The sequence below is a fragment of the Pseudorasbora parva genome, chromosome 2 (genome assembly GCF_024679245.1).
Source record: "Pseudorasbora parva isolate DD20220531a chromosome 2, ASM2467924v1, whole genome shotgun sequence".
Classification (NCBI taxonomy): domain Eukaryota; kingdom Metazoa; phylum Chordata; class Actinopteri; order Cypriniformes; family Gobionidae; genus Pseudorasbora; species Pseudorasbora parva.
In genome coordinates this window covers 47,749,099-47,761,402 of record NC_090173.1, presented here as the reverse complement: position 1 = coordinate 47,761,402, position 12,304 = coordinate 47,749,099, and the positions used below count along the sequence as shown (strand labels likewise).

The 12,304-nt window shown below is 50.3% G+C and overlaps 1 protein-coding gene across 1 annotated transcript; it reads right to left on the bottom strand.

Annotated features, from left to right (window-relative positions):
* Positions 1 to 6,261: 6,261 nt before the first annotated feature.
* Positions 6,262 to 11,898, bottom strand: LOC137049076 (serine-rich adhesin for platelets-like). Its single transcript, XM_067427466.1, has 3 exons — positions 11,790 to 11,898; positions 11,660 to 11,712; positions 6,262 to 11,579 (listed from the first exon to the last, which is right to left on the bottom strand). The coding sequence occupies exons 1-3, from the start codon at positions 11,807 to 11,809 to the stop codon at positions 6,262 to 6,264; spliced, it is 5,391 nt and encodes a 1,796-aa protein (XP_067283567.1). The 5' UTR covers positions 11,810 to 11,898.
* Positions 11,899 to 12,304: the final 406 nt, after the last annotated feature.

Here is a 12,304-nt window from a genome sequence, read left to right as displayed (position 1 = left end):
GACGGGCCCGACCTTCTCGGCGACCGTGAAGGGACCCTGCCAGGTGGCCAAGAATTTACAGGCGGCGGTCGGGACCAGGACCAAGACATGGTCCCCGCGCTGGAACTCTCTGGGTTGGGCGGCCCGGTCGTAGTGCCTCCGTTGGGCCTGCTGGGCTTTGGCCAGGTGCTCCCGGACAATGGGCATCACGCGGTCGATCCTGTCGCGCATCTGCCGCACGTGTTCGATCGTGGAACGGTGTACCCCCGGTTGTTGCTCCCAGGCCTCCTTGGCCACGTCGAGCAGTCCGCGGGGTTGCCGGCCGAAGAGGAGCTCAAACGGGGTGAAGCCGGTGGACGCTTGGGGGACTTCCCGGATGCCAAAGAGGACGTAGGGCAGCATCTTGTCCCAGTCCCGCGGGTCTTCGGCGGCCACCCGCCGCAGCATCTGCTTGAGCGTCTGGTTGAACCGCTCGACGAGGCCGTCGGTCTGGGGGTGGTACACCGTTGTGCGGAGCTGTTGGACCTTCAGGAGCCTGCAGAGATCCGCCATCATCCGGGACATGAACGGGGTGCCCTGGTCAGTCAGAATCTGGGTGGGGATGCCCACCCGGCTACACAGAAGGAAGAGCTCCTGAGCGATGGCCTTGGTGGTGGCTTTCCGGAGGGGAATGGCCTCTGGGTAGCGGGTGGCATAGTCCACGATGACGAGGATGTGTTCGAACCCCCGGGCGGACTTCGGCAGCGGACCCACCAGATCCATTCCGATTCGCTCGAAGGGCACCTCTATGATGGGCAGCGGAATCAGCGGGCTGGGGGGAGGAACTCGTGGCGATGTCCGCTGGCAGGTGGGGCAGGCTTGGCAGAAGCGCTTCACCTCGGCCTCCAGGCCGGGCCAGTGGAAGCGATCTCGGATCCGTTGGATGGTGTTCTGAGCCCCGAGGTGGCCTGCCATGGGGTGTGCGTGGGCGATCTCCATCACTGCCTCGGTCTTGCTGCGGGGCACGACGAGCAGGTTTTTTTCCTCCCCCCTTCGCTGAGCGACACAGTAGAGCAGGCCTTGTTCAATTCTGAAGTGGGGCGTGGGGTGCGGCGCGGGCTGTAGGTCCTTCCCCTCCGCGACCCGTACCTGAGCCCAGCAGTGCTTCAGACGGTCGTCCTCGTGCTGCTCGCGGGCGAACGCCCCGGCCCCCGAGACCTGCTGGAAGAGATCATAGAATAGGTTAGCAGCTTGGGGGGTGGACTCACCGTCTCGGGGGCTGTCCGAAGCCAGCAGCACAGGACGCCGTCTGGGTCTCCGCGCGGTCCGGCGCTTTGGGCGGCTCCCGGGCTGGCTGACAGGCTGAGTGGCGGCGGTGAGGAGACGGTCGAAGCCCGGCCAGTCCCTTCCGAGCAACACGGGGACCGGCAGATCCTTGACGATCCCGACTTCGATGGCCCAGGTGCCCGGGGCGGCCTCGATGGACACGCGACGTGCGGGGACTTCTCGGGTATTGCCGTGCACACACACAATGGGGACGGAGGTCTTCGAATCTCCTCGCGGCGGCAGGATTGCCGCCTGTACGAGGCTGATGGCGCTGCCGGAGTCCAGGAGAGCCAGGAAGGGACGGCCGTTAATCTTCACCTCCGCCCGCGGCGCGTTCTCTGTGTGCACGGCGCAGCCTGCCAGCCATGCTCGTCCAGGGGATCGCGGGGCTTCGGTGGGCATGGGCTCGTCCGGAGGCCCGGGAACCGCCGGCCTGCCTACTGGTCGCGAGGTACCCTCCGGCGTGCGTCGCTCCTGGACCACCCTTCGGGGAAAAGGCGACGCTCGCTCCCCGACCTCCCGGTGGAAGGTGGCATCCGCCAGCTCAATAGCCTCGACCAGCTCATCCTTGGTGGTGGGCTTCCGCATCCCCACGGCTTGACGGAGGTGGCGCGGGAGCGCGCGCAGGAGGCGGTCAATGACAACGCGCTCCGCTACCTGGATGGCGGTGGAACCCTCGGCCAGCAACCAGTGTTGTGCCAGACGGGAGAGATCCGCGGCTTGGAGTCTGGGTGGACGCCGTGGGTCATAGGACCAGTCATGGAAGAGTTGTGCAGCGCTGATCGCGGATAGCCCGACCCGGCCCAGGATCTCTTTCTTTAGCACCGCATACGAAGTGCTTTGCGCAGGGGGAAGCGCGAAGTACGCCCGCTGCGCATCCCCGGTCAACAGCGGGGCAACGATGCGAGCCCACTCATCCTCTGGCCACGCCTCGCGGGTAGCGATGGTCTCAAACATCTCCAGGTATATGGCGACATCGTCGTGCTCGGTCATCCGTGGCATGAGTTGGGTTGCTTGGGCGCGAGGGTCAGGCAGCGGAGCGCGTTGGGCAGCGGCCGCCCGCAGTGTGAGCAGCTCCCGCTCGGTAGTGTCTTGTCGAGAGGCCATATGCTCCATAATTTGCTGCTGGCGGATGCTCACCTCGGTGAGGTGTTTCAACAGTTCCTCCATCGTTGCAGGGAGGAGCGCCGCCTGGGGAAACAGAGGGAAAAAACAATAAGTGTGGGGAAAAAATAAATCCAGGGAAAAAGTCTCGGGGAAACGGGAACCACTCCACGTGAACCTGATGTCGGTACTTCTTCACACTCTTGCCCGCATTCTCCACCAGTGTGACGGGGTGAAGAAGTACACGACACAGGAGGGCAGGTGAATTTCCCCGAAGGGTGGATTTATTGACAACAGTGAAAGTGAAAGTGCGTTGAGTGCGGTGCTCCGTGCTCGGTGTGGTCTCTCTTGCGTCCTTGGTGCTCGCGGTGATCTGGATCCGTGCTCAGAGTGAGTGCTGGCCGTCACACGCTGCTCTCTGGAGGGAGAATGGAGACAACAGTTAGCCGAGTCTTCTGGAGACATCTCTCACCTCTTTGGGCGGCGGGCAGGCTTATAAAGCCGCCCGCTGATGAGTTGCAGCTGTGACGGCTCAGCCTGTGATGAGTGGGTGCAGGTGTTCCCGCCTTGTTTCCAGGGCGACGCTGATGAGCGCTCGGGACACTTGTCACATCATATAACATAAAGATGAGAAAGTGGAAGGCAGAGAAGTAGAGAGGAAAATAATTATTTACTGAGCATAGAATCGATGAGTCTATTGGTCATATTGACGCTTGATCAAACCGTTCTCATGAACAACTCGATTGTACACGAGTAACGTCGAGCATGACAGTCCAGCTAATGACATATTACAATTATGACAAGATTAGAGCATGCGCACGAGTCCAACTAACAGGATATTACAATTATGACCGGATTAGGGTTATATAGATCATGAATAGGGTAAACCAAAATATATATACGAGTATAGTCTCTTACTTGTCAGACACATTTTGTGAGAGGACACTTGGAACATGAACGGGTCTTTATCATCGCTGAAGTGAGCCACAATATGATCGCAAATTAAAAAACAAGCGAACATGACACACAAGCATTTTCAAGCAAAAGCCAGCATATGTTAGTTCTCAGCTAATGTCCATTGTGTGTCGTGTGTTTTGAATAATGACTTGCACTGAGTGCGCTCTTCTCACCATCATTATTAGACACGCCCCTTACCTGCTGATTGGCTACAAGATTTTTATTGGACTCGGCCTTAGTAAACTGACCCTTTTCCAGTCCAAGTTGAATGTCCTTCAAGGACAGTGCATCCACACTTTGCTCTGCCATACTTATTCTGCTCTGTCAGTCATCGACAACCTTCCTGTTCTGAGGGCTGTATATTTACTACCGGTACAGTCTGCCCTTAGGACCGCTATGCACATGCTGCGCGCATAGCACATCCCGCAAATATAATGCATGACGCAGAAAGAACTGGTCCATGCGTGCATTGTGTGCATAACGGACCTGAGTGCAGGCTATACCGGGTGGTCGATAAGATTAAGATTAAGTAAAACTTAGATATGCTGTTCTGAAAGGATGTCGGGAACGTGATATTAAATGACAGACCGCTCCTGTTCAAATTACACAGAGTTACCAACCGACCGATACCGTGTTTTAGTCACAAATAATTCCGCAGCGCAAAATATCTGGCAGCCACGGGAATGCAGAACAGACCTCTACTCCAAAACCCCAAACTTTACTTTCTCAAACCACCAAACAAAAACTACAAATACTAAATTCTGAGCTCGTAGCTCTCGATTGCTTTGGACAGCACATCAAATATGCTTGTATTTTTTTTTTATATTAAAGATACATTAATTATCCCTTTTGCCTCAGCGTTGTATAGTGTCGTTGCTGCAAGAGCCATTATGATTGTTTGTGATTTGGTCTTAGACTTAGGATTCCTCTTGACTACTCCTAGCGTTCCATAAATTTAGGAGCTAGATTAATGCTAAAAAAAATCTAGGAGTCCTAAAATTAGGATTGACACAACCCATTATTTTTTAGAGTCTCTCCTAAATCGGCAATTTAGGAGCTACTTTTAGCCTTAAGATGTTTTGTGAATACGGCTCCAAAACACTTCAACACTGAGCAACACACAAAAATGCCCACACTGCAGTGTAGCGACAATATTCATAAAGTATTTTCTTTACTTAGCAACTTTATTTAAGATTAAAAAGACATAGGCTACCACATTTTTATTTTCACATTAAACATCGCAACATACATTTATCATTTAGTTTAGGCTTTTGAATTGGACAAATTAGATTAAGTGAGATTTATAATGAATTAATACTTGATGTATGGATGCATGTAGGCTATATTAAATAAAAGTATGGTAATTTAGGCTGTATTAGATTTATGTACAGAAGTAGCTATATAATTGCCTCAAACCTTCCTAGGGACCCTGTTAATTGGTACACAGCCGAGTTCACAGAAAATGACTAAAAGGGCTGTATTATGCATGCCAGGTCAGTAGTTGGAGATTACATTTAGCCTGACAAACCAGACCCACATCAAGATGTTTGGTCTGGAAACTTAACATTGACAGGGCTCAATCCGATGAGTGGGATAAACGGTGATCTTTTAAACTCCCTCTGAACGCAATTGGATAGTGCTACAACCAAACAGAGCAACGTGAAGAGCTAGATGATAGATTAAACTTTTGCCAGACATATCCAGTCGACAAAACTCAGAACACATCTTCCCTTTTTAAGAAAGAACGGCACTGAAGTCCTTGTTCTTTCCTCAGAGAAAAGCTTAACTCCAAGTCTTCCAGAGTCGTGGTCAAAGCTGATTAGAAAGACCACCGTTCGCCAGCTTGTGTTTACTAGTAGCACGCAAGTGCAACTCTGGCGTCATGTTAAGCCCCGCCCACAGACTCTATACACGATGTGATTGGCCTGACCAGTTTGGTTTTTACAGCTCAGAAGTGTATTGAGAGTTGCTAGACAACACTCATTGCAGATGAGATTCGTTGCGGCTAAATTTCTAAACACACCTAACACATGCGTGAACTTGTAACACATGTACATGACAGTTTTCACAGATTCACATTTTTGTTGTTTACATGGAGATGGCAAAATTATAATTTTTAAAACCTTGCATTTGAAACCTTTTTTCAGAAGCTTGCACTCAGATACTCAAAGCGCTGTTGTCCTGTAAACGAACGGCCAAAAGGCATAAAATGTATTTAGTTTGGATTTGAAAACAGTGCTTTGTAAACATACCCTATAGCCCTATTTGGACTACAATTGTTTGTCACGTGTACATCTGTACAAATACATTTGCTTGCCACCTCAGTGATAAAACTGAGCGGGTTAGCATTTTAGCACTTTTGGTTCCCTCATCCCAAAAGCAATGGATTATATAAATGGGGTTTTGGTTGATTTACTGAAGATATGTGGTGAACACAAGATCAAGACATTTTACTCTACAACATAATACATCAGTATTACCCCACACATTAACATCAAATGTTGAGCCTCACTGAAGTCAGTTTTGATAGATGTACCCCAAGTCAGAAGTTGGTAGAAAGTCTTTAGTAATCTAGCATTAATAAGAGCCAAACAAAGTGTAACAGGCCGGTTCTCCCACTCAAACCCTGTAGCACCACTTACAACAAACTGCAGTTTGTAACTTAAATCTTTTGGTCTTGTAGACAGTCTCATTTTAAATCTCAGGTTAAGTTCAGGGAAAGTTACTAATTTAAATCTCTGCCCAGTAGAACTTGCAGTTGTTTAACACTTGTCTAATACATTTTACAAGCTTAAATCATGTAAAATTTGGATCAATAGACAAACTGAAGAAAAGGAAACGAGTACAATAACTGCTTTAAAACATTTATTAGATGTTTATATTCCAGAAGAAATTACTCTGAAGTGTGGCAGGTTTCTAGAGACCCTTCGCGGGGTAGTAGTAATCAAACTGTGATGCAGCTGCACGTGAGGCCTGAAGGTCTTGTGAAGGCTGCAATCTTGGAGACTTCTTGCCTTGGGGTGAGGATAGTGCTAGACTTGGATATGAGGATGGAGACCCAGAGGCAAACTGACTTGTGGTACCTTTAAGCTGCCGTGATCCAGAAGCAGTGCTGCCTTGCAGGTTGAAGGGAGTAGAGGACCCTGACTGAGTGCCAGAACTGCCAGTAGATGCAAACTGCTTCCATGGATACTGGACTTTAGCAGACTGGCTGTCAGCGCCTTGGGATGAGGATAGTGCTAGACTTGGATATGAGGATGGAGTCCCAGAGGCAAACTGACTTTTGGTACCTTGAAGCTGCCGTGATCCAGAAGCAGTGCTACCTTGCAGGTTGAAGGGAGTTGAGGACCCTGACGGGGTGCCAGAGCTGCCAGTAAAGGTAGAGGTAAACTTCTGTGAAGTCTGGACTTTAGCAGACTGGCTATCAGCACCTATCCTCACCTCAAATCCTGCAATTGGATATGATGGAGACCCAGATGCAAGTTGACTTTTAGTACCTTGAAGCTGCCGTATTCCGCCAGAAGTAGTGCTGCCTTGCAGGTTGAAGGGAGTAGAGGAACCTGACTGTGCGCCAGAGCTGCCAGTAAAGGTAGAGGTTAACTGCTTCTGTGAAGCCTGGACAGCAACAGACTTGCGGACAGCCTTTTGGGGTGAGGATAGTGCTACACTTGGAGATGGAGACCCAGTGGCAAGCTGACTTGTAGTACCTTGAAGCTGCCGTGACCCACCATAAGCAGTGCTACCTTGCAGGTTGAAGGGAGTAGAGGACCCTGACTGAGTACCAGAATTGCCAGTAGATGTAAACTGCTTCCATGGATACTGGACTTTAGCAGACCGGCTGTCAGCACCTTGGGGTGAGGATAGTGCTAGACTTGGATATGAGGATGGAGACCCAGAGGCAAACTGACTTGTGGTACCTTGAAGCTGCCGTAATCCACCAGAAGTAGTGCTGCCTTGCAGGTTGAAGGGAGTAGAGGACCCTGAAGGGGTGCCAGAGCTAGAGGTATACTGCTTCTGTGAACTCAGGACAGCAACAGACTTGCGGACAGCCTTTTGGGGTAAGGATAGTGCTACACTTGGATATGATGGAGACCCAGTGGCAAACTGACTTGTAGTACCTTGAAGCTGCCGTGACCCACCATAAGCAGTGCTACCTTGCAGGTTGAAGGGAGTAGAGGACCCTGACTGAGTGCCAGAACTGCCAGTAGATGTAAACTGCTTCCATGGATACTGGACTTTAGCAGACTGGCTGTCAGCACCTTGGGGTGAGGATAGTGTGAGACTTGGATATGAGGATGGAGACCCAGAGGCAAACTGACTTGTGGTACCTTTAAGCTGCCGTGATCCAGAAGCAGTGCTGCCTTGCAGGTTGACGGGAGTAGAGGAACCTGACTGTGGGCCAGAGCTGCCAGTAAAGGTAGAGGTTAACTGCTTCTGTGAAGCCTGGACAGCAACAGACTTGCGGACAGCCTCAGACTTGCGAACAGCCTTTTGGGGTGAGGATAGTGCTACACTTGGATATGATGGAGACCCAGTGGCAAGCTGACTTGTAGTACCTTGAAACTGCCGTGATCCACCAGAAGCAGTGCTGCCTTGCAGGTCGAAGGGAGTAGAGGAACCTGACTGTGCGCCAGAGCTGCCAGTAAAGGTAGAGGTTAACTGCTTCTGTGAAGCCTGGACAGCAACAGACTTGTGGACAGCCTTTTGGGGTGAGGATAGTGCTACACTTGGATATGATGGAGACCCAGTGGCAAGCTGACTTGTAGTACCTTGAAGCTGCCGTGACCCACCATAAGCAGTGCTACCTTGCAGGTTGAAGGGAGTAGAGGACCCTGACTGAGTGCCAGAACTGCCAGTAAATGTAAACTGCTTCCATGGATACTGGACTTTAGCAGACTGGCTGTCAGCACCTTGGGGTGAGGATAGTGTGAGACTTGGATTTGAGGATGGAGACCCAGAGGCAAACTGACTTGTGGTACCTTTAAGCTGCCGTGATCCAGAAGCAGTGCTGCCTTGCAGGTTGACGGGAGTAGAGGACCCTGAAGGGGTGCCAGAGCTAGAGGTATACTGCTTCTGTGAACTCTGGACAGCAACAGACTTGCGGACTGCCTCTTGGGGTGAGGATAGTGCTAGACTTGGATATGATGGAGACCCAGAGGCAAACTGACTTGTGGAACCTTTAAGCTGCTGTGATCCAGAAGCAGTGCTGCCTTGCAGGTTGAAGGGAGTAGAGGACCCTGAAGGGGTGCCAGAGCTACTGGTATACTGCTTCTGTGAACTCTGGACAGCAACAGACTTGTGAACGGCCTTTTGGGGTGAGTATAGTGCTACACTTGGATATGATGGAGACCCAGTTGCAAGCTGACTTGTAGTACCTTGAAGCTGCCATGATCCACCAGAAGCAGTGCTGCCTTGCAGGTTGACGGGAGAAGAGGAACCTGACTGTGGGCCAGAGCTGCCAGTAGAGGTAAATTGCTTCCATGGATATGTGAATTTAGCAGACTGGCTGTCAGCACCTTGGGGTGAGGATAGTGCTAGACTTGGATATGAGGATGGTGACCCAGAGGCAAACTGACTTGTGGTACCTTGAAGCTGCCGTGATCCACCAGAAGCAGTGCTGCCTTGCAGGTTGACGGGAGTTGAGGAACCTGACTGTGGGCCAGAGCTGCCAGTAGAGGTAAATTGCTTCCATGGATATGTGAATTTAGCAGACTGGCTGTCAGCACCTTGGGGTGATAGTCCTACACGTGGGTATGATGGAGACGCAGAGGCAAACTGACTTGTGGTACCTTTAAGCTGCCGTGATCCAGAAGCAGTGCTGCCTTGCAGGTTGAAGGGAGTAGAGGACCTTGACTGAGTGCCAGAACTGCCAGTAGATGGAAACTGCTTCAATGGATACTGGACTTTAGCAGACTGGCTGTCAGCACCTTGGGGTGAGGATAGTGCGAGACTTGGATAGGAGGATGGAGACCCAAAGGCAAACTGACTTGTGGTACCTTGAAGCTGCCATGATCCACCAGAAGCAGTGCTGCTTTGCAGGTTGAAGGGAGTAGAGGACCCTGAAGGGGTGGCAGAGCTAGAGGTATACGGCTTCTGTGAACTCTGGACAGCAACAGACTTGCGGACAGCCTTTTGGGGTGAGGATAGTGCTACACTTGGATATGATGGAGACCCAGTTGCAAGCTGACTTGTGGTACCTTGAAGCTGCCATGACCCAACAGAAGCAGTTCTACCTTGCAGGTTGAAGGGAGTAGAGGACCCTGACTGAGTGCCAGAACTGCCAGTAGATGTAAACTGCTTCCATGGATACTGGACTTTAGCAGACTGGCTGTCAGCACCTTGGGGTGAGGATAGTGTGAGACTTGGATATGAGGATGGAGACCCAGAGGCAAACTGACTTGTGGTACCTTTAAGCTGCCGTGATCCAGAAGCAGTGCTTCCTTGCAGGTTGACGGGAGTAGAGGACCCTGAAGGGGTGCCAGAGCTAGAGGTATACTGCTTCTGTGAATTCTGGACAGCAACAGACTTGCGGACTGCCTCTTGGGGTGAGGATAGTGCTAGACTTGGATAGGAGGATGGAGACCCAGAGGCAAACTGACTTGTGGTACCTTTAAGCTGCTGTGATCCAGAAGCAGTGCTGCCTTGCAGGTTGACGGGAGTAGAGGAACCTAACTGTGGGCCAGAGCTGCCAGTAAAGGTAGAGGTTAGCTGCTTCTGTGAAGCCTGGACAGCAACAGACTTGCGGACAGCCTCAGACTTGCGAACAGCCTTTTGGGGTGAGGATAGTCCTACACTTGGATATGATGGCGACCCAGTGGCAAGCTGACTTGTAGTACCTTGAAACTGCAGTGATCCACCAGAAGCAGTGCTGCCTTGCAGGTTGACAGGAGTAGAGGAACCTGACTGTGGGCCAGAGCTGCCAGTAGAGGTAAACTGCTTCCATGGATATGTGACTTTAGCAGACTGGCTGTCAGCACCTTGGGGTGAGGATAGTGCTAGACTTGGATATGAAGATGGTGACCCAGAGGCAAACTGACTTGTGGTACCTTGAAGCTGCCATGACCCACCAGAAGCAGTTCTACCTTGCAGGTTGAAGGGAGTAGAGGACCCTGGCTGAGTGCCAGAACTGCCAGTAGATGTAAACTGCTTCAATAGATACTGGACTTTAGCAGACAGGCCAGAGGCAAACTGACTTGTGGTACCTTGAAGTTGGCGTGATCCACCAGAAGCCGTGCTGCCTTGCAGGTTGGAGGGAGTAGAGGACCCTGGCTGAGTGCCAGAACTGCCAGTAGATGTAAACTGCTTCCATGGATACTGGACTTTAGCAGACAGGCCAGAGGCAAACTGACTTGTGGTACCTTGAAGTTGGCGTGATCCACCAGAAGCCGTGCTGCCTTGCAGGTTGGAGGGAGTAGAGGACCATGGCTGAGTGCCAGAACTGCCAGTAGAGGTAAACTGCTTCCATGGATACTGGACTTTAGCAGACAGGCCAGAGGCAAACTGACTTGTGGTACCTTGAAGTGGGCGTGATCCACCAGAAGCAGTGCTGCCTTGTAGGTTGGAGGGAGTAGAGGACCCTGGCTGAGTGCCAGAACTGCCAGTAGAGGTAAACTGCTTCCATGGATACTGGACTTTAGCAGACTGGCTATCAGCACCTTGGGATGAGGATAGATAGGAGGATGGAGTCCCACTTAGATAGGAGGATTGAGTCCCAGAGGGAAACTGACTTGTGGTACCTTGAAGTTGGCGTGATCCACCATAAGCAGTGCTGCCTTGCAGGTTGAAGGGAGTAGAAGAACCTGACTGTGTGCCAGAGCTGCCAGTAAAGGTAAACTTATGCGAACTCTGGGCTTTAACAGACTGGCTCTCAGCACCTAGACGTGAGGATAGTCCTAGGCTTGGATATGAGGATTGAGTCGCAGAGCTATACTGACTTGTGGTACCTTGAAGTTGCTGTGATCCACCATATGCAGTGCTGCCTTGCAGGTTAAAGGGAGTAGAGGACCCTGACTGAGTGCCAGAACTGCCAGTAGAGGCAAATGGCTTCCATGGATGCTGGAAGTTAGCAGGCTGTCTGTCAGCACGTTGGTGTGAGGAAGACCCAGAGTCAGCTGTTGATTCATGCCTGCTAGAAAAACTACCCTTAACAAACTGGAGTAAGTTCAGCCTTTTCAGGAGTCCCATTTCTTTAGGCAAAATTCCAGTCACAGGGACCTCTGAGCCAGAGGACAGGACTGCATGAGGCAAGAAAGCATAGTCAGAAGGTTGTTCAGTCTTATACTTGGCAAGACGAGAAAAGTCAAAGAAATCTTACCTTTAAATCCATAAGCATTACTCAAAAGCAGGAGGATTACAAACAAGGGTATCCTACAAGTAAATATATACAATGTAAATTAACTATATGGATAATCATTTACAAACACAGATTGAAGAAATAAACTCACTGTTTCCATCCTTGATCCATGGTGGGCCAAAGAACCAAATCCCTTAGCACTCCAAAACCCCAAACTTTACTTTCTCAAAAACCCCCAAAAAAACCAACAACCTACAAATACAAACATACATGTATTTGGCGATAAGTGTATTTATAGACCTTCATCAGTTCAATTAGTGCGAATAACTAATCACACGAAACATCATTCACCTGGGAAACTAATTGGCTGTTAAAAGATAATTGATGATCGGTTTGTGAAGGCTCTGATACCCTCTGCTGTTTGAACATTTTAAAGCAGCTATTAATCCAGACTTTATATGTGTAATATCTACATAGCCTTATCACTTCAGAATGATCTTCATAAATTGCTTTGAGTATTTGTCATGATGTAATGTGACAAAAATCGTATTCAAAGAGAAGACTTTGCAGAAACAATTACTGATATATGGGGTAGATGAGTATTAGGATGGTTCAGAAGAAAAAACAAAGCTCAATATGCTAAATTGAGTGGAGTCTTGTGCTGCC